The sequence below is a fragment of the Gadus chalcogrammus genome, chromosome 23 (genome assembly GCF_026213295.1).
Source record: "Gadus chalcogrammus isolate NIFS_2021 chromosome 23, NIFS_Gcha_1.0, whole genome shotgun sequence".
In the NCBI taxonomy this organism is placed as follows: Eukaryota; Metazoa; Chordata; class Actinopteri; order Gadiformes; family Gadidae; genus Gadus; species Gadus chalcogrammus.
Genome location: NC_079434.1, coordinates 4,687,987 through 4,708,543, shown reverse-complemented (window position 1 = coordinate 4,708,543; position 20,557 = coordinate 4,687,987). Strand labels below are relative to the sequence as shown.

At 49.1% G+C, this 20,557-nt stretch overlaps 1 protein-coding gene across 1 annotated transcript in view; it reads right to left on the bottom strand.

Moving 5' to 3' along the window:
- Positions 1 to 20,557, bottom strand: part of LOC130377607 (histone-lysine N-methyltransferase 2C-like) — a 64,917-nt gene that overhangs the window by 22,909 nt on the left and 21,451 nt on the right. The window contains exons 14-42 of the mRNA XM_056584758.1: positions 20,227 to 20,508; positions 17,516 to 18,897; positions 17,286 to 17,414; positions 15,919 to 16,044; positions 14,807 to 14,929; positions 14,491 to 14,592; positions 14,079 to 14,183; positions 13,653 to 13,834; positions 12,834 to 12,998; positions 12,192 to 12,301; positions 12,012 to 12,074; positions 11,797 to 11,899; positions 11,406 to 11,527; positions 11,045 to 11,173; positions 10,759 to 10,872; positions 10,540 to 10,655; positions 10,005 to 10,188; positions 9,666 to 9,743; positions 7,295 to 7,342; positions 6,712 to 6,855; positions 6,561 to 6,593; positions 6,268 to 6,423; positions 5,673 to 5,817; positions 5,128 to 5,366; positions 4,883 to 4,956; positions 4,422 to 4,700; positions 3,424 to 3,558; positions 1,176 to 1,719; positions 161 to 1,002 (exon numbers count right to left, since the gene is read on the bottom strand). Of these exons, the coding sequence (XP_056440733.1) occupies positions 161 to 1,002; positions 1,176 to 1,719; positions 3,424 to 3,558; positions 4,422 to 4,700; positions 4,883 to 4,956; positions 5,128 to 5,366; positions 5,673 to 5,817; positions 6,268 to 6,423; positions 6,561 to 6,593; positions 6,712 to 6,855; positions 7,295 to 7,342; positions 9,666 to 9,743; positions 10,005 to 10,188; positions 10,540 to 10,655; positions 10,759 to 10,872; positions 11,045 to 11,173; positions 11,406 to 11,527; positions 11,797 to 11,899; positions 12,012 to 12,074; positions 12,192 to 12,301; positions 12,834 to 12,998; positions 13,653 to 13,834; positions 14,079 to 14,183; positions 14,491 to 14,592; positions 14,807 to 14,929; positions 15,919 to 16,044; positions 17,286 to 17,414; positions 17,516 to 18,897; positions 20,227 to 20,508 (6,254 nt within the window). The remainder of the gene's footprint in view (positions 1 to 160; positions 1,003 to 1,175; positions 1,720 to 3,423; positions 3,559 to 4,421; positions 4,701 to 4,882; positions 4,957 to 5,127; positions 5,367 to 5,672; positions 5,818 to 6,267; positions 6,424 to 6,560; positions 6,594 to 6,711; positions 6,856 to 7,294; positions 7,343 to 9,665; positions 9,744 to 10,004; positions 10,189 to 10,539; positions 10,656 to 10,758; positions 10,873 to 11,044; positions 11,174 to 11,405; positions 11,528 to 11,796; positions 11,900 to 12,011; positions 12,075 to 12,191; positions 12,302 to 12,833; positions 12,999 to 13,652; positions 13,835 to 14,078; positions 14,184 to 14,490; positions 14,593 to 14,806; positions 14,930 to 15,918; positions 16,045 to 17,285; positions 17,415 to 17,515; positions 18,898 to 20,226; positions 20,509 to 20,557) is intronic.

Genomic DNA, 20,557 nt, shown 5'->3' with positions numbered 1-20,557 from the left:
TGAGGGGGTTGAGGAAGAGAGGGAATGTAGGACCGCAGGTGGGAATCAAACCTTTGTCTCTACAACATGGAAGTGCGGACGTGGATAGAACTAGCCTGTCGCGCGACCAGATGTTGCGTCTTACAACACACTCTCTGAATCTGTACGACGTGGTTCCTACCTGTTGGTGGCCATGAGGGAAGGCGCCGGCGTCCCCCGGGTGGCTCTGAGACATCGGGGACATCACCGAGCCCCCGGGCGTCCCGGGGGCCATCTGTGGCCGCGGGGTGGAGGGCTGCTGGCCGTAGGGGTCGGGAGAGGGTCTGCTCCCGCCCGCGCCCTGGCCGAACGGGTCGGCGCTCCTCTGGCTGCCGGGGGACCGCGGGTAGCTGCGGGGCGTCCCCGGCATGGAGCCGTACGGGTCCAGGGCCGGCTGGGAGGGGGACTGCCTGCGACCGGCCGCCTGCTGGCCGAACTGGTCCAGCCTCAGCCCGGCCGGGTTGGCCAGGTAGGACACGTCCGAGTGGGGTCTGGGCGTGCCGGGGGCGTTTGAGTAGGGGTCCGGGGAGGCTGCGGAGCTCAGGGCGGACTGCTGAGCGAAGGGCTCCGGGACCTGGCTGTAGTCCGGCCGGGGGGTCCCTGGGGCCTGGGAGTAAGGGCTGCGGTGAGGGGAGCCCAGGCCCGACAGGGGGCTGGAGGGGAACATGGGGTCCTGGAGCTGGGGCGAGGCAAAGCCCAGCTCGGTGGGTCTCTGAGGGGGGAGGGAGGAGCGGTCGAACGAGTCCCTCCGGCCTACGCCCATGCCTCCGCCTACAGACACCCCGTAGGCCTCCTGCTGCGTCTGGTGGTGGGGGGGCATGGGGGTCTTGAACAGCCCCCCCGGGCCCATCTCAGCCATGCGGTTGTTGTTGTTGCTGTTGTGCGGCGCCCGCTGATAGGTCTGCCTCCCGGAGAGGTCCGGGTTGGAGCCGGACGCCGGGCTCATCATCCTGCCCTGCTGCAGCTCAGGGTTCCTGGGGGAACCTGGGAGAGGGGGAGGGAGAGAAGCAGAGGTCAGACCCCTGGAGCTCAGATAACGATAGGTCATTTGGTCGACATCAGACACATCAATCTCGCATTCCCTTTTAATCTCTGGAGCTACGGTTGTAGGGCTGTTTAAACCACTCCTCGACACTCTTTCGTGGACCAACATGCACCTTGCTGAGGCCCCATGGTCTTGGCGTCCGGGGAGGGACAGCCGAAGGAGTCGTGGGCCGGCGAGGCGCCCAGGGAGTTCGGCCGCTGGTGCTGGGCCGTCTGCGGACCCCCTTGCTGGGCGGAGGCGGGGCGCGGCGTGCCCACCACCTTGGCGTACGGGTCCCAGGGGGAGGAGGGCCGCGAGGAAGGGGAGAACATCTGGGGGGAGGCGGGGTGAGGGGAGGACGGGTGGCTCTGGGAGAGCCCCGTGGGGGGCGGGGCCTGCGGCCGGAGGAAGACGTCGTCGGCCAGCGCCGGGCCCTGGCTGCCCTGGAGGTGCGGCGTCCGGATCTCCTTGAAGCCCATGTGCTGGAGGGGCGACTGCTGAGGGCTCATCATGGGGCTCCGGCTGCCGGTCTCTGGAGACACCCCCCGGCTGAGGGGCTGGCCGCCCAGGAGCTGTTGCTGTTGCTGCCGCTGCTGTTGAAGCTGCTCGTTCTTGACTTGTTCCAGTTTTTGGGTGGCTTCGATCTTGGCCTGCTGTTTGCTCTGCTGGCGCATTTGCTAAGAGGGCAAATGAGAAGGAGAAAAAAAGACAAAAGAAAGAGAGCGGAGGAGACATTTAGGGGTGCAGAGGCAGAGAGGGTAGGAGAGACATAAGATGGACAGGAGAAAGAGAAACATTGAGAGAGATGGGGAGGGGTCATCAAAAATGAAAAGGAAAAATAAAACAGACCAGAAAGGGTAGACAAGATAGAATGTAAGAATGTCATATCAGATTAGTAGTTCCTCTTCAGTGGTAAAGTCAGTTTCAATACAGGATGATATGGTAGCTAATAATGCTCTCTCTCCCTCTCTCGCTCTCTCTCTGTGTAATGAGTGGTGGAACTAGGACATGCAGGGGAAAGTAGACACACATCACAACAAAAGCACTTTCCGAAACCGGAGAAAGGCCTTTCTTTAAATAATTCTTCCGGACACGGAAAACGTTAAAGTGAGTTTCTGTTCAAATAGTATACAGTGCATGCTCACTGGTTTTCCACTATCTCACTTTCTTTCTCTCTCTCCCCATCTACCCCTAAAAGCTAGCAAGCTTAGAACCGTTAGCTTCCAGTCAATGTATCTCAATTAGCCACATGCTACTTGTAGTCACAAGCTAGCTATTCACTAGAATCAAACCAGCAGAGTGGTGCAAGACAGCACCGTCTCCAGTAAAAACACATGGTACTGTAATTGGCGTTTTTGATTAGCTCAAATTAGGACCAAGTGACCTAAAGTCTCATGCATGATGATGACATCACTTGGTACAACTTTGAACCATTCAGAAACATCGATCAAAATAAATGTGTTTTGATTTTAGTGTTTGCCTACTTACTTATTTACAAATCTAAATGTAGGAGTATAGTCGTAGGAATATAATCAAAACATTGTGCCAATTGGCTGGTTTAAACATGCTAACATCCAGAGTGTTGCGAGTTTAGTTTGAACACAGAATATATCAGCTTGTTGACAAGCTGGGGCCATGGGCGCCAGATCTGGGCTTAATACCACCTCAACATGGGAGAACATTGTGGAAATCCAGGTTTCCTTCATTTAAATCTTACAACTAGCATTGGAGAAGTCAGAGGATATGTTGTGGAGTTATCCATGCCATGTCGAATAGTTTATTTAATTCAATATAGAAAAGTATTTTAGCCCAGAAATGATGGCCACAGCCAGCCCTGGCTCGTTGCATCTGAAATCCTCTTTAGGCCTGAAGCGTTTGGTTGAGTCTGTCTGGAGGTAAACATTGGCAGTCCCTCTCTCAACTAGAGCTTGTGCATCTGCTGCTGAACAGAATTCTCCACTAACACCACACAGTGTTCAACAAAAGGTCTGACACACTTCGCTAAAACCACAAAACACACAATGAATCGAAATCTACTCATCAGCTTTGTAGTTGACAATATCACACAATTTATCAAACCGCATTATCTAAAACACGCAATTTTTAAAAATACAACCAACTACATCTCTTTTCACATTATGTTTTTAAACAATACAACGTTAATAAAATGTATATTAGTTATATTAGTTTAAGGTGTGGTAGTTAATGTAGACCGAGTACTTCTAGGCGGACGGCTACACCTAACTTCTTAAAGGTTCAATCACTACCTCCATTCTAAACTACGTGTTAAACTCCTCAGACAAGCTCAAACAAATACAGAACAGGGGATTCCAGAGTGTCTAAATCAAGCCAGAGCTAGAGGGGTTGCCTTGAGATCTTACCAGAGCCTCTTTGCCACTTCCTGCTACAGATGCCTGGTAGGGACAATCTTTATCTGTTGGTGATTTTAGGGCTTTGGTTTTGATGAGATTTTCCTGCCTCTTCATACCGGCTCCCCAAGTGTCATTAACCTCTCCCTTTTCAATGACAATTCACAGTTAGAAATATTAGTTTCAAGGACTCACCAGGCATGCACATCTCAACAATGACCCAAACCAGAAGAACAAATAGCACATTGATTATTAGGATTACACACTGATCATTAGCCAATTATCGTATATAGAACTTCATGCTCCCCGGTCAAATTGATTCAAGTCCCCATTTATCTATTGATCCATGGATCTTTCCATCTGTCTGTGTCTAGTATTCCCCTGGCATGCGTTCTAATGATAATTAATGGTAATTAATGGTCATTAATCAGGGTGGGAAATCAACACCAGAAGGTCAGTGACTTGATGGCTGTAGATACATCTGTATGTCAATAGAATGGAATGATTTATGTTGTGCCTCAGATTCCCCAGAAGGCTTGAGATAACAGAATATTAATTTGATCATTGATTTAAATATATCAGATTACTGATTAAAGTTCAAAACAATATTTGTGTCTAAATTTAGGCTTGTTAGAATCCAAGATAAGCCATTATTTATGTCTATGATTTGGTTGCCACAGTGATCTGTTCACCGGCAAGCAGTCAGGTGATCCTGGGAGCTGTTGTCAGCGTTCCCAGCACTAGAATCACCGATGACCACATCAATATTTGCAGAATACAAAACAGCCATCGTCCAGGTGTTCCAAGAACGGGACATAAAAGCTGGGTGGATTTTAGGATGGCATCCAATTGGAGCCTGAACTGGAGCATTCTGGTGTCAACCCCTCACCCTCACACTACAGATGGAGGTGAGGAATTTGTAACAACAAAAGACACTCACAAACACACACGCACACACATGCACACACATACCCCACACAGGTGCACACACGTGCACACGCCCTTCTCACCTGTCGGAGCTTCCATTCCTGTTCCTGTTCAGACTCTCTGGGCCTGAGCGGGTCTTTGAACCCCATCTCGTTGTCCATAGAAACAGGGTCATAGGGATCATGGACCACTGGCTGCTGCTGCTGATGATGCTGCGGCTGCGGCTGCTGATGCTGATGCTGTTGCTGATGCTGCTGCTGAGGCTGTGGCTGATGCTGCTGAACGTGCTGACGCTTGAGAGAGTCATTGGACAGTTGGACCTTGTTTATGCGCTGGGCAGCGCGGTTGTCCCGGGCTTTTTGCTATCGGGGGAGAGAGCGACAGATATAGGGAGAGGCAGACCGAGAAAGAGAGGAGAAAAAAAAGGGGACAGATGAAAAGGGATAGTGAGGTAGGACACATGATAGGACGTATATGATATTCAGTTCTACTCAAGAGTGTTATTATTTAGTTTCCGGGGAGGATAGAATACAACAGAACTCACAACATAGGGCGCTCTGTCCTGGGAGCTGGCTTTTCTCCAAAGCTTAGCAATCTGCTTCACTCTCGTAGACCAGTCTGTCACAAACACACGAGACAATACAGTATGTATGACCATTTCGGATAAATGTGTGTATAGTTACAAGTTTCCCCCCTCCCACCCCCCCGTGTGTGTGTGTGTGTGTGTGTGTGTGTGTGTGTGTGTGTGTGTGTGTGTGTGTGTGTGTGTGTGTGTGTGTGTGTGTGTACCTGGATGCTGCTCCTTCAGGTCGGGGTAGTTGATGTTGCTGTACAGCACCGGGGCGACGGTCGCCATCTCCCCGAGAACCTCCTCCTTCTCCCACTTCAGAGTGCTCTTCTGCGCCGTCGACATCCCATCATGCTCTGCTTCGGCCGCAGGGGAACTGCTTGGGGAAGGGCCCGCCTGACCCTGAGCTGGGCCCCAGGGGCCACTCACGTCTCCACCCAGCTGGCTCGTCTTCCTGTCCCTGGGGGAAGCAGGGAGAGAATGGGGATTGTTAAAAACTGACTATTTGTAGTGTCGTCGTGTTTGGTATCCTATATGTGTAATAATTGTAAATCCTCTGTCGTCTATAATATATTGTTAATTATAATCTCAGTTCTGTACTTATATTCATGTTTACAATACCATAGTTGAGCTCTGGTAGTATTGTTCTAATGCAGCACAGGGTACTTCTCTAATGTGTCCTAGAAGTTGATGGTACACTAGTATAATAGTAGAGCTAACTAATAAATGTACTGTCACACTGGTTAAAGTAGTTTGTAGTTAATACCTGTTGTTATTGTCAAGGAGGGGCATCCTGAAGTTGGCTTGGCCCTGGGCTCCAGACATGCTCGGCATTATGGGAGTTGTAGGAAAGTGAGACCCAGCTCCAGCGAGGCCGTTCATCACTGGAAGACGAGGAATCATCCTTCCTGCTGATGGAAATAAAGGCAGACAGAGTGGGTAAACACATCTGAAATGGGCTGTGTAAATATTATCATTGCAAATTTGGTCCCATATTGTGATTGTTATTATTCATTGCAATTATGAGATTATCAATTATATTAATATTCTGTGTTGCCACTTTAAATACAAATACAACAAAAATAAAGCAATCTATGATTTCTAAAGTTTGCAATGTCATTTTAATGTTGACGGGTGTACAAAACCAGCTGTATTTTGCTCTTAAATGCTTTAAATACATATTTTGAAATAAATGACTTGGCACCTTTCATGATTTTGATTCATATGCAGTTAATGTCAACAGCCCTAGTGTGTGTGTGTGTGTGTGTGTGTGTGTGTGTGTGTGTGTGTGTGTGTGTGTGTGTGTGTGTGTGTGTGTCTGTGTCTGTGTCTGTGTCTGTGTCTGTGTCTGTGTGTCCTACCTGTGGGGTGAGGCAGGGCCTTGGCTCCCATAGGGCCGTGGTGGCTGTGGTCCAGTTGACTGGTACTGCTGATGCTGGTATTGATGCTGGTGGACGTGCTGCTACTGGGACTGAGGACCGCGGTGAACAGGTCCTCTACGTCCTTACCCTCCAGCTCTGTAGAGGGCGCCAACAGACACATGTTAAACGTGGCAGTTTGATGCTGCACAGCATAAGGTTAGGATTGAGAATTTGATTTCTCTGACTTCAAATAGTTCATTAATGCCAAGAGGTTTGTATGCATAGACGGGTACCTGGGATTCTGTATAGCCTGCTGAGCATGGCACCTGTGGAACAACAACAAACCAACAATCGTATCAGGAAAAAACTAGTTAAAGAGTAATTCAATAATGACATACATGCACACAGACACGAATACATTCACACAGCCATGTTTCAACTCACCGTCTGACACCATCTTGTCCAGCTCTGGGCTGAGGATGGCGTCCAGGTGTTCGTCCTGTCCCACTCTGTGGCCCCGCCCACTACCTCCTGCCTGGTCAGGGGTCAACGAGGAGTCGTCCGTCAGGGGGCCGATGTCAAGGCCGGCTGAGGAGAGAGATGGAAACAAAAGGGGACAATGGGAGAAAAGGTTAGAAGGAGAGAATTAAGAAAATGTTTCAATTGTCTGGAGTAGAGGAAGAAAAGAAGAGAGAAAGGAGTGTACTGGAAGACCAGAAGAAAGCAGAAGTTCTCTGGAGGACTAGAAGGAAGCAGTGGTTAGGTGGAGGACCAGAACAAGACACCAGCAGTGATCAGGAAGTCTAGAATTAAAAGCAGTTACTATCTGGAGGACTAGAAAAGAAACCAGAAGTTAGAAAAGAAGAACCAGAGCCGTGAATAAACAGAGCTAAGCCAATTCTGGTCTTGGCTCGACGGTGGCTGCTTCTACCATGACCGCAGTACCAACTCTGCACCCCCAGGGTTCTGGTATACATCATACGGCAGAGAGGGGGAAGAGGTTCTGCGGGGGGCTGGGTGTTCTTACCAAAGGGCGAGGGGGAACGAGCCCCCTGGAAGTGGCAAATATCGAGACCTATGAAACAAAACAGAGCTGCAGTTTACACACTTGCACACAAACACAAGGGGCTGCAGTATCCAGGGTCCTGTCGCTGTTGCCGTGACGCTGTGACTCTCAAACCAAACTGATCAACCAAAGATAACGCAACAGTGAGTGCTCGTGACACGATGTTCTGTGGTCAAGAGGAGTAAGGATGCAACGATTATAGTCAGAATAACCACGGTTTCACGATTATGCAATCATTTATTTCACAACACCACAGATGCAGGGCACCAGACTAACTTATTTCACTAAGAGTACTGTGGCCCCTAACTGAAAATGTTAGGGGCACAACCAAATAATTTAGGGGCACACACCATAAATCAACATGGGAATGTGATTTTCTAATTATTTTCAATGTATTACTAATAAATATTTTGATAATGGATGCAGAAATTACAATGTGGGGTTTCAAATTCAGGGTTACATTTTATTGTGATTGTCATCTTTACCAACTGTTTCCACTTGTGCGCGCATGCGTTCGACGAGCACGGAAGGGACAGTTTCACGGGAGTGCGGCCGCTTGACATGCCGCAGGACGCTGCGCCTCCTCTCTGCCCGCTCGCCTCTCCATTGAGAATGCATTAGCAGGCGCCTCCCTCTATGGCACATGAAGTCCTGACCGGGTTCGGGTGCCCGCTGGTACCCGACGGGTGACCCGCACAATTTGGATGAAATGGGTGAAAAATAATGTGTCGGACACGGGTGCGGGTTGGACGCCTGAACAGCGCGGGTCGGACGCGGGTTTTTTGCGATTGCGAGCGGGACTTCTCCGATGCTCGATATGTTGTTCAAGGAGCGGAGGAGTCAACTAAAACCGTCACCAGTGGATGATGTGCTTTTTTTGCACAGCAATCTAAAGCACCAGGCCAAACACCACATAGTGTATTTCCTCAGCGTTCCATCTAATGTGTCTAATTTTTGGGTCGGGCGTCAATATCAATTTATAGCGGGTCGGGTGCGGAATGTAATTTGCGGTACCGTCGGAACACGGGTCAAATGCGGTTCTAAGTATTGCGGGTACGGGCGGGTGCGGGTTTGCAAAATAAGATACGTGCAGGACTCTGGCACTGGCACACTAGCCGCAGATCCGAAGAACGAGTAAATAGTTTGCTTATTGTTCAAACACATATAGCAGGTTGTGAAATCTTTCTCCTTCTCACAGAGACGGTTACGCGCGGTCGATATTTAATCCTAGGACCCTCCCCCTCCATAAATTAGCCACTTACAGTGTCAATTTCCTATCCATCTCACACTCATTGGCCTGCTACAAATTCCGGATTCGATGACGCGCCCCTTCCCCGTTTAACGTGTTCAAAAAAATAATTAAAAAGGGCGAATTTACTGGCCGTGACCAGATGCAAAATACAGTCGCACACTCAACTTTTGGTCCCAGTCAGGAGCCCTGCGATGTATAAAATCACAAGAGCATTCTTTAATTTGAGAGAATATTTTATTTTATCTAGAACATATGTTTGTTCCTTATTGAATTATTAGAAAATCCTTTAAATTATTGTTTCTTGGTTTGTTTCCAGTTTTGTTAAAAATTAAAAGAATGGAATTGAGAACATCTCTTATGCAGGTGATTTTAATCACTGCACTTAATTCGAACCCATGATATAGCACTGGGAGTTTTTGTCGGCGCTGCAAGCAAACATGTACTTACGTGTAGGACGTGAATATAGGTTGCTTTGATAACATAAAGATTTGCCGTTGTACCGCAAGCATTTTGTTTTGGATACCAACTTATTACGAAAGAGTGATGGCCTATTTTACGTCTCCAAAACACACCCACGAACAGCCATTTGCTATACTATTTTACACTACGGTTAAAAAGCAAAACTCCTCCTCCTGTAATTTAATAAATACAGTGGATATTTTGGTGAAAGGACTCTGTACAAGAACTTCTTCAATCTGTTATATAGGTTGGGTAATACAGCTTTCTTTTTCACCTGCGCAATTAAGTTGGAATTGGCTGCATATTCCCATCGTGGCAGATTTTTGTATGGTTTTTTTCTGCCATTTCCACAACAGTTATTTGCTACAAATCTGGTGTCAAACCACCTGTAGCCACAACTAAGTGTTGCAGATCTGCATTTGGGGTAGACACAAAGCTTCAATGCTTGGTCCCTCTGCTATTGTTTAGCTAATGCAAGTTAGCGGCGCACACATTAAACACAAATTACGCCCTGGTGACAGCTGGACAAGTAATCTCTGCATCCCTCGTTGAGTAGTAGACGATGTACCATGACGGTCAGTGATTGACGGTGTGATTTGAGAAGAGTGTGCGTGTGAATACCTGTGTGTCCAGTGGCCAGTATGTGGGCGTCAGTGTTGAGGACACCACAAAGATCCACAAGAACATCCTTTGACATGGCTGGATGACCAAAACACGCACACACACACACACACACACACACACACACACACACACACACATAAAATAAAGTAGAACAGTGACAACAAATACAAAAAAACAAACAAACATGATTAACAAATGGACAGTGGAATTCAAAAGGAAAAAAAACATGAAAGATGCCCTGTCATTTGAGTGATTTGTCCAGAAACAATTCATATCATCCTGGCAATCACATCAAACATCACCATGGAGACGGATGTGAGAGAGGACTTTACTCACACAGAGGCACCTGCTTCCTGCCCGGAATGGTTGTCATGGCACTCGTCGATGCGTTGGCAGGGGAGTGGTCCAGTGACGTAGGAGCGGGGACTTTGGTCTCTGCTTTGGATTGGTCATGACTAGCGGCTACGGCGCTGTCCTGCTGCTTGCTCTTGTCCAGCAAGTCCCGCCCAAAAAAGGCTTCCTGAGACGAGACAACAGATAATGGGAAATAAGAAACCTTGTTTCACTCTCTCTCTCTCTGTCTGTCTGTCTGTGCCTGTATGTGTGTGTGCTACACAAATTATCTTTGGGGCAATTGACTTCTTCATATATTAACATGCAGTATAAAGGTTTGTTGATGCATGCGTGTTTTTGCACCATGTAAGGTGTATATGTACACGTTACATGGTGTTTATGTACGCGTTACATGGTGTTTATGTACGCGTTACATGGTGTTTATGTACGCGTTACATGGTGTTTATGTACTCGTTACAGTGTGTTTAGGTGAGTGTTACTTGGTGTTTATGTGCGTGTTAGTGTCTAGGTGTCGGACCTGAAGGTACGATGGGAATGCTTCTTCCAGTTGGCTCTTCTTCTTGCGGTATCTCTTCCTAACCTTCTCCACCTGGTCAGCAGGGGGCGCCGTCTGTCCCTCCATCTCAGCACAAGCTGAAAAAACGAAACAGTCAAACAAAAGTTTGAACACAAACGCATGTACGGACATATATGGCACTAACAGGATGGGAAGAGACTAAAGCAGTGGAGTGCCTACCCTCCTCTTTGGTCTCCATGAAGGAGCCACTGGAGTCTTTCCTGCCCAGACATCGTCTAGCTCCGCCTGGCCCGGCCTTCCCCCCTCTCTGACGCACCATGAAGCCACCGATACCTAGAGAGACAAAGGGTTCAATGAAGAGGAACACAAGAGGGAGCAGGTCAGAGGTCGACAGGTCCACTAGACTACTGTCGCTCAACCAAGCAAGACGTTGCCAAGCAAAACATCCTCGAGAAACCAGTGGAGCAGACGATGCAAATTCTTTACGACCCCGCCCGCTTCTCACCGGGCCGGTAAGGTTTCCTCTTCCTCTTCTTGTTGCCGTCGGTAACCTCCATGTCCTTGTTGACGTCGTCGTCATGGCCGTGTTCCCGCTCCGGGCTGGAGTCTGACTTCATCTCACACTCCAGCCCACCTGGAGGCGTGAAGGACAGCAGGGGGGGGGGAAAGAAGACGCAGGTTGAGAGAGAAGTCAGCAGAATAAAGTCATACCAAAGTGTCTCCAACTTTCTTTACAGTGACATTATTTTCCATGGCTAGGGTCAGGGAACTGGTTTCAGCAGATACAGTGACCTCCTGTACCACCGTGACCCCGTGTCCTGTAGCTTATGTAACCCCAGACACTATAATGACGGTAGGGGACGGACCTCTGCAGTCATCGCGGTCGCCGTCCCGGCTCAGGTCGCCCTGGGCATCGGGGTCAGGGGGGGTCTGGAGCACAGACACCCGGTTCTGGTTGATGATCCGCAGCTTCAGCTTAGGCTTGGACCTTGACAAAGACAACACAACACAAGAGGTCAGAGGTCAGACAGTCGATGACGGGGGACAATGTATTTCCGACAGCGGTGGTCTGTATCAATATGAAGCAGCTGATGAGGACACAACTAACTGCATCAGGGATAATGACAGAAGGATGGTTTACTGTAATGTACACAGCTGTATGAAGCTTGAAGCTCGCCGTGGCTTTCAGTGGTCTGGGCGATGGGTCATTCAGATTGACAGTCGCTATGGAAACAGCACAAGAGTGACTGGAGGTACCTGCGGTATCGTCGCGGCGACGTGAGCGGCTCCACTAAAGACTGGAGCTGGGTCAGACCGGACTCGGTGAGCCGCACGCCGTCCTGGGTGAAGGTCTTCACTTCTGGAGACAGATGATGACATCAGGGCTCTGGTTCCAGCGCTTCTCAACCAATAGGGAGAGTCGATTGATAACTTGAGCTACATCAATAGAGGGGAGGGGGAAAGGAGCTTACCAGGATCTCGGTGGCGGGGAACAATCTGGGCCATATAGGGGGCTTCGTAACTGTCGGATCTCGCTGAAACACACAAACACGCACGCACGCACACGTTTTATTCCACATTTAGAGAAAACGATAAGCCCTCTTTTTCCCACGATCTATCTGTCGTCGTCCATTCACCTCTGATCGTATTACCGTAGGTGGTGCGGCTGTGAGTGCGGCACAGGGTACAGTCAAAGCCTTCGTCGGCAGCGTACTCCACGTCTTCGTCGTTGGTCAGCCCCTGGCAAAGAGCGTGGACCCACCTGCCAACACAAGACGAGATGTGATTAAAGAACATGTTGGATGTATTCATTACAACCAAAATCCCCCACTTACTTCAGGGCTTCAGTCAAATACATAGAAACAGATTATGATTTAAGGACCCCCCCCCCCCCCCCCCCCAAGTAGAACTTCACTGTGGACTCTTCGGCAATGTCTTTTAGAATACACACTTGTCTAAAAGTAACTCATCAGATGTAACAAATCCAACATGTCGCCTTCTAGTTGAGCAAGTGTTAATGAATGCCAGCAGAACGTTAAGCGCCTCTGATGAATTGTTTAGTACAGTTCGATTCAACAAGCATAATTACACAGCTATGGATGCATACCGCATGTTGTGGTAGCCTGCAATCATTTACACATTTCTTTCAAACCTAGGACAGTAAACCAAAATGTGGCAACTGAATTAGCTACAAAACAGGAGGCCTGTTTAATTCTGTGATCCCAATGATACTTAACTTAAGTGGGATTTTGAATGAATCAGACTAAGGTAATTAGGTGTGTGTGTTTCCGTACCGGTCACATTGCTGACACTGGAGAATGAGGTCATGGTGGTTGTAGGATCGCTGGCACAGGGGGCACTGGGCCAGGCTGGCACAGGGACCACACTGAGTGTAGTTCTTCTGCCAATCAGAGCGCAGGCCTGGCGATGTCGCACCACACTGAACGCAACACACACACCTGGAGGGGGAGAACACACATATGATTACACGTTCTTAAGCTTGTGATACAGAGTACTTATATCCTCTGTATGAACAGTCGCAGTCATTCCAGTTTACACACACACACACACACACACACACACACACACACACACACACACACACACACACACACACACACACACACACACACACACACACACACACACACACACACACACACACACACACACACACACAATGGTTGGGCCACACAATCTAGACCGGGGGAAGTGTACACATTAGGTTGAGCTGATCCATGGTTAGTGGTAGACACATGTGTCAACACATGGGGGGTAGAGGTCCTGCACACGCAACTGTCTGCAACAACAGTTGCTGGGGACTGCTCATGTGTGCGCTTACGGTAGTCAAATGAACACAAAGACTTTGTGTGTTCCAACTATCGTTATCATCCTGGTTCTGTATTCAAGCCACTTTTTCCACATCCTTAGCCAACAGATCTGCCTCGAGAGGATGTCTGTGCCCTATCACAGCCTGTGATAATCCCTTACCCATAAATCCATCTGTCCCACACACATTCAAACACAGTACACACGTAAGTCAGACACACACATAAAGTTATAACTGCTTTCTCATAAAAAAGCCAGGAGTTTTAGTGACAATGTGAACCCACCACTTGCACTTCCAGGCTCCCTTGGGCACCGTGTGCAGAGGCGGGTCCAGACAGTAGGTGTGGTAGCTGATGTCACAGTCGTCGCATAGCAACAGTCGTCCTGGGTCGCTGGCATCCCCACACGCCTCACACACCGTGCACTCCAAGCAGCGCCACCCCTTGGTCAGAATGACTCGCGTGATCTGAAGAGGTAAAAAGTACCATATGAATACAAACTATGAATCTAAATATAGCAAACAAATGTATAGGGGTTACAACGAGTGGTGTTTGCTGTTGGCCAATTACGTGCCTACAGATCCCCGCATCCAGGAATATGATGACGCGAAAGAAAGTGAAATGAGCAGTTCACCCATTTGTGCTCATATGCCGTCAGACTTTACATTTTTTAATCTAAAATATGATACGTGGGACTCCGTGTGGACTCACCTTGATGTTGACACAGAATGGATGGTAACACTGTCCACACTGGGAACAAGATAATAGTCTCCCCTCGGCTCCCTGGCCAAAGCTCCCACACACCACACACATGTCCTGTGAAACAACACACACACACAACACTGGGTCAATAAAAACGTTTCAGCGTACACATCCAATAGTGTTTCATTTTAATATGGACAATTTTAAATGTAAGACATTTAAATTAAAAAAAAGCAAAAATAGTTTGTAATCAAGCCTAGGCAGTACGGATAAGCTAGATTTTGAAAGTAGATAACTGACAAAATCGCCCCCTCTTTTCAATCCTCCCTCAAAGCAACTACTAAAGCACCTGAAATTGTCCTTTCCCCCTCCTCTAATCAAAGAAGAGAAGGACATAAGTCGGCCAGATGGAAAGACTGACCTGTCGGAGCGTAAAGTGGTCAGAAGTAGAGAACATGACCACTGTGTTGTGCATGGAGTTCTCTTCCTCGTCCTTCAGCTGATAGACCGGCTCATGAGGGATCTAGGAGAGAAACCGTTAAGAAATTATACAGTGATTAGTCAGTGAATGACAGTGAACAATGAAAAATACAATAAAGAAGCACAAAATGATCCACTAGAAGGGACCAAGGGTGTGTCTGTGGGCATGAATGTAGTATTAGACATTAAAAAAAAAAAAAATATGTGTGGATTTGCGTGTTCATGCAGATATGTGCTTATGCATGTGCTCTTCTTACGCCTGGCGACACAGGGATGTACTCCTGGGTCTTCAGTCGGCTCCTTCCTCGACCTCCTCTCCCTCCCCCGAAGCCTCCTCCTCCTCTGGCTCTCCGCCTGCCTGGGAAGCCGGACCCCCGGCCCTGGATAGAAGAAGAAAACTGTTAAAAATGGAAGGTATACATTTACCATATTACAACCCTATCCGTAAAGGGCCGATTATGGTCCCACGTTCACGCAACGCAAGGGGGTTACGGACCTGTAACGTCCTTCCGGACCCTCCTTGCGTCCACAGCAAGGGCCTGACGCGTGCCTCCCAAAAATTGTAACCTTCTGTCGAGGCGACGCAGTAGCAAGGGCTGTCATTGTTCGGCGTACTAAAACCTGACGCAGAACCAAAATAGGTTCCGGACTGCGTCGAAGCGTCTGCGTGGTCCTTGCTGGTGCGTGAACGTGGGACCATAATCAGCCCTTAAGTATATCGTTTACACCTGTCCCTCTCTGCCACTCTGTCCTGCCTTTGTCCCTATTCGAGGATTTCCTTCATCTGCCCCACTCCGAGTGCCTACAAACTCTGATTTGGCCCTTAATTTGTGGTGTGAGGGGCTTTGCATGCTAATAGTTTGTCTAATGCTTTTTAGCATAGTAAAATTCAACTCTTTGATCGATTTGATTTTAATGAAATATATCTTGGGGGGGGGGGGGGGGGTTGGTCACACACACACACACACACACACACACACACACACACACACACACACACACACACACACACACACACACACACACACACACACACACACACACACACACACACACACACACACACACACACACAATGAGGCCAAGCTAAGAGTTGAGACCAACAGATCAAAAGGGTGTCGATCTCTTCGTGGGGTAATGAGTTAAGATGACGTGAACAACTCACCGGGTTCCCGCTATAACCTTAGAGATACAACAGAGACGAGCTAGAAGGGGGCCCTCAGTTCAACATCCCTAGGCCCTACTCTGGACAGGGGAGCTGCCTCTGTTGCCTTCCAGGCGAGCACATTGATTCATTGGGTCAGTAGCATCAGTGTTAGCGTCAGCCGCACACGGAGAGCCAGTCAGGGTTGGGGTGCGTTTCTATTACCACTTTCATGCTCCACAGGGGGGAATCCGATGGGCGGGACTTAGGGCTGCTCCAACCCCCCTCTCCTGTGGAATCCTGGGAGGAGGAGGGGGGGCTCACTGCCCTGCGATTACTCCAGCAGGTACTCTGAGGTTGGGAGTAGAGTAGGGCCGGAGTTACAGAGTAGAGACGTACCGAGTTACAGGAGAGTAGGGTGGAGTCACAAGTAGAGTAGGGCCGGAATTACAGATAGAGTAGGGCCGGAGTGACAGGAGAGTAGGTTGGAGTAACACTCAGAGTAGGGGCGGAGTTACAGGAGAGTAGGGTCGGAGTTAAAGGAAAGTAGGGCCAGAGTTACAGGAGAGTAGGGGCGGAGTGACAGGAAAGAAGGGGCGGAGTGACAGGAAAGTAGGGGCAGAGTTACAGGAGAGTAGGGGCGGAGTTATAGCAGAGTAGGGGCTGGGTTACAGGAGAGTAGGGGCGGAGTTACAAATGAGGTGCAGGGCAACACGTGGAAAGGGCCGGAGCGATAGTGGATAGCGACGGAGGTAGAGTAGGGGCAGAGTAACCAGAGTAAGGGTGAAACAAAGTAGAGCAACAACAAAAAAAGAAAGGAAGTCAGGGAATGCAGGAGAGAATGGGAGGCGAGGTGAAGGGGATTAAATGTAAGATCAGTGATCCAGAGAGTGTTCGGTTGGCGGAGGAGGTGGAAAAGGACGTCAATTCAAAAAGGCACTAAAAGACACTCAAAAGAAATCAGTGATGGTGATGACTGGGAATACGCAGAGCTGCAGCGTCATGTTACCAGACCAAAACACTGAATGGAAGTATAGCATGCATGCTGAAATTCTTCATGCTAGTCAACAGCAGGCCATGGGACCCAATACAGCTATTGCTAAAAAAAACATTCACTATGCATGATCATGTCAACAACACTCGTTAAAATGACATCTTAACACTGGGTTTATACTTTGCTACTTTTCATTGGTGTTGCTATCATTCAGAGTACATTCCCTATCACTCTTAGAGCGACCAGATACTCAAAGGACGTGGGAAAGTGGTAGCATTCCCCAGACACGTGCCATGCTTGGTAGCCCAAAATGCTGTGATCCTGCTTGATAAGCTCATGGAGACTCTCAGACAAGGGGTTTCTTGAGGAGGGGACAGGACAGGAGAGAGGATATGCTGTTCTACATGACTGACTTTCAGTGGATTGACTTCTATACGTTTGAAGAAAGGCCTGCATTACCCTGTTATCTGCACGTTTTACACAAAACATTGAAACGGACCGACAAAATGACAACACGCAGGCACGCACGACATGTGAAAAAAAAACATTGCTCAGTTCACTCGGTCTGTGGGGAGGTGAAGAGTTCAAGAGCCGTTACCTGTTTCACACGGGGTCGGCCAGGCGAGAACTTCCTCTTGGTGATGGCGGGTTTCCCCATACCGATCTTCAGTGTGATGGGGACGATGGTGGGGGACAGCAGCGATACACTCGAACTGGAGACCATTTGCTACGCAGCGGAGCAACAAGAAAACAGTTAGAACCCATAACATGGCGGTGGAAGAGTTAAGTCTTTTTTAAACAGTCTCCCATAGCGGTCTGCCCCACTACCTTGTTGTGCAGCGGCGACTCTGTGACACTCGGCGAGGAGTCGTCCCGGGACAGCGGCGAGTGGGGAGAGAGTGGGGGCGAGCAGGGGGAGAGGGGAGGCGGGGTGGCCGGGTCCCTGGTGGGGGAGTTGTCGGGGGAGGCCTCCGTGGAGAAGGGGGACATCGTCAGGCGGATAGAGAGGTCGTCCGAGGGCCTGGAGGAAGGGGGAGGTCTGAGGCACCAGCTCTTGGCCCGGCGGAAGCGAGAGGGGCTGTGGGAGGGGTGCAGGAGGGAGGCCGGGGGAGACGAGGAGCTCATGAGCTCCAGCACCTCCGTGTCCAGCTCCAGCATGGGACTGACTGGCTGCTCGCCTCGTGCTGCAATAGGGGACAACGCCTCCTCCTCCTCCTCCTCCTCCACCACTTCCTCCTCCTCATCCTCTTCTTCGTCCTCTCGTGTCCCGTCCCCAGTCTCTCCTGTCCTCTTGTCCTTCACCTGTTGCTCCTCTCTTACCTCCTCCGCCACACACTCTACCGCTGATTGGCCCTCATCTAAAATGATCCCTTTCATCTCCTCCGCCACCTGTTGTTCCTTTCTTATCGCCTCCTCCACACAAGCCACCTCTGATTGGCCCTCGTCCAAGTTGATCCCTTTCCTCTTGTCATCCTCGTCCTCCTCCCTACCCCGTACCTCCGTCGGAAAGAAGGAATCTGCTCCCGGTTCTTTCGGTTGTTCTTCCCCGTCATGGGGCTCCTTCGTTGACTGTTGCCTGGCAACCTCCACGCCGTGGATCAACGTTGACTGAGGTCTGGAGGTTTCAGCACGTTGCGACTCTGCCGGCACGCCCTCGTCAGCTCCCGTCTCCCTACGTTCACCCAGCGGTTTATGGGGGTCAACGGCGGCCGTAGTCACATCGTCAGGCAATGCCAAGGTTTCCGATTGGCCCTCTGGCCCGTCTAGAGCCAAATCGTAGCGCAGGGGGGATTCTCCTCCTTCCGCCTCGGGTTCTGCCTCTTGTTGACCAGTGGACGCCTCAGCCTGGAGGAGGTCCCCAGGGGGAGAGGGGGCCATGGCCGGAGAGGCCGCTGGAGAGGAGGGCTGGGGGGAGGAGAGGGGCGAGGGGGAGAGGGGGACGGCGGCCCGGTGGAAGAAGGTGGGGGGAGAGCTGCTGACCTCCAGAGAACCAGCTCTGGGAGGAGAGGAACGTGGGGAGTAGGAGGTGATGGAGGACGGGGAGAGAGGCCGGGCGGAGCTTAGGGATGGGGATTGCTGGGGAGAGAGCTGAGGGGAGGAGGAGGAGGAGGTGTTGATGGGGAGAGGGGGGGTGGAGGTGCTAGTCCGGGGTGGAGACTGAGAAACCATGGTCTGGATGTTGGCAAACTGGATGTCTTCAATTTCATCCTCTTCAAAGACGCACACACACACACACACACACACTCGCGTTAATATTGTCACACTAATTATGATTGTTCAACTATTAACTATTTTCACAGTTCCACAATTTTGAGTGAGCATTTCACAAGTTTTTCTATCACTAGAACATGGCTACTCCTGACTAGGGATGGGCATTTGAAGAAATTTCCTTGATCGAGCATCGCTAGAGTTATCGATCAATTATCGATTAAACATTAACTTTTTTCTAGGCTATATTGAAATTCCCGTTGGTAGAAAATGCAGCATGTTTTTATCAATGAAATCTTTATTCCAACAATAATGTATGGGCCAACATTAATACAATACAGTTAACTTGAAGACCTACAACTGTTTAACAGTTTTAAAATAATAAATACAGGCATTATAGGTTATAGGCCTATGCGGCGCTCGTAAAGTCCGAACAATGCGCCTACAGGCGCTCTTAAAGGTTTGGAAACGATTCAACAAGACTAAATCTGTAACCTATTCCAATTACAATAAGTAGCCAACTTATCGGACAACAATAATCAAACAAAGGCAGTAGGCTAAAAGTGGGCATTAAACGGTATAACTGTTTTGAAAAAACGGGGGGAAAAAGGCCGACATATAATGCCTAGCTGCAGCCGGCGCGCGGAAAAGGCTCGCAACAAAAAGATGAGCCACCCATTTACAAACAATTGCATGAACTAGTCTATCTAAAAGCAATACCTTATTGAACATATATAAGGCTGAACTTGTTGCTAAATATCACAGTTTTGGCAAAATGTAACGACTCCAAGAGGCACCAAGCCGAAAGAAAAGCGGAGCGAGAGACAACACATTAAGAAAAAAAAGAGCGACTCACATACGGTGGTGACTGTCCCTACTGTCCATAGCATAACTCCAGCCTACATATTTTTGTTTAGGAATATAAGCATGTTAACATGCTCGCGGGTCAGACGCGAACGCAGCCTTGTAACTGTCAGTCCAGCAGCAGAAAACACCCGCTCTGACGGGACCGAAGTTGCGGGGATGCAGAGGTATTGTCGCGCTAACTTTGACAGGAACCTTCTTCAATTCACTTTCCACCAGTCGGCAGGGTGGTATTTCTCCCACATAGTGATATTCAATTAAATGCTTCAAGACTCACAGTATGCAACACAACGTCCTTTTGATCGATAACAATATAAATTGATCGACGCATTTCTTAACGATCGATTATCGAGCATCGATTAATTATGCCCATCCCTACTCCTGACTGAGTCAAAAATATATATGTGTGCACCTAGGTGCCTCAGGAAAACTAGCCAACGATGGGCTTTAATCAGGAAGATTATTACCTGGTAGTGATGTTTGAAGCTCCTCTTGTGGGCTCCCTTGAAATTGCTCCTCAATCTCCTCTCGTATCGGGACTGCCTCCTTCTCCTCCTCGATTCTCTGGTTTTGAACTTTCTCCATGTCCTCCATCTCCGGTATCTGCCCTAGAACCCCTTCATCCCCCTGGTTATCCTCCTCTGGTTCTGTCCTCTCCTCAGCCTTCTGCGTCTCTGGTTCCATCTCTGCCAGCGCCTCCACAACATCATGTTTCTCCTCCTTCATCTCCTCCCTAGCTATGATGTCATCTGAAAGTACATTTAGAATTGACTTTTTAGTATTGGCAGACATGCTTCT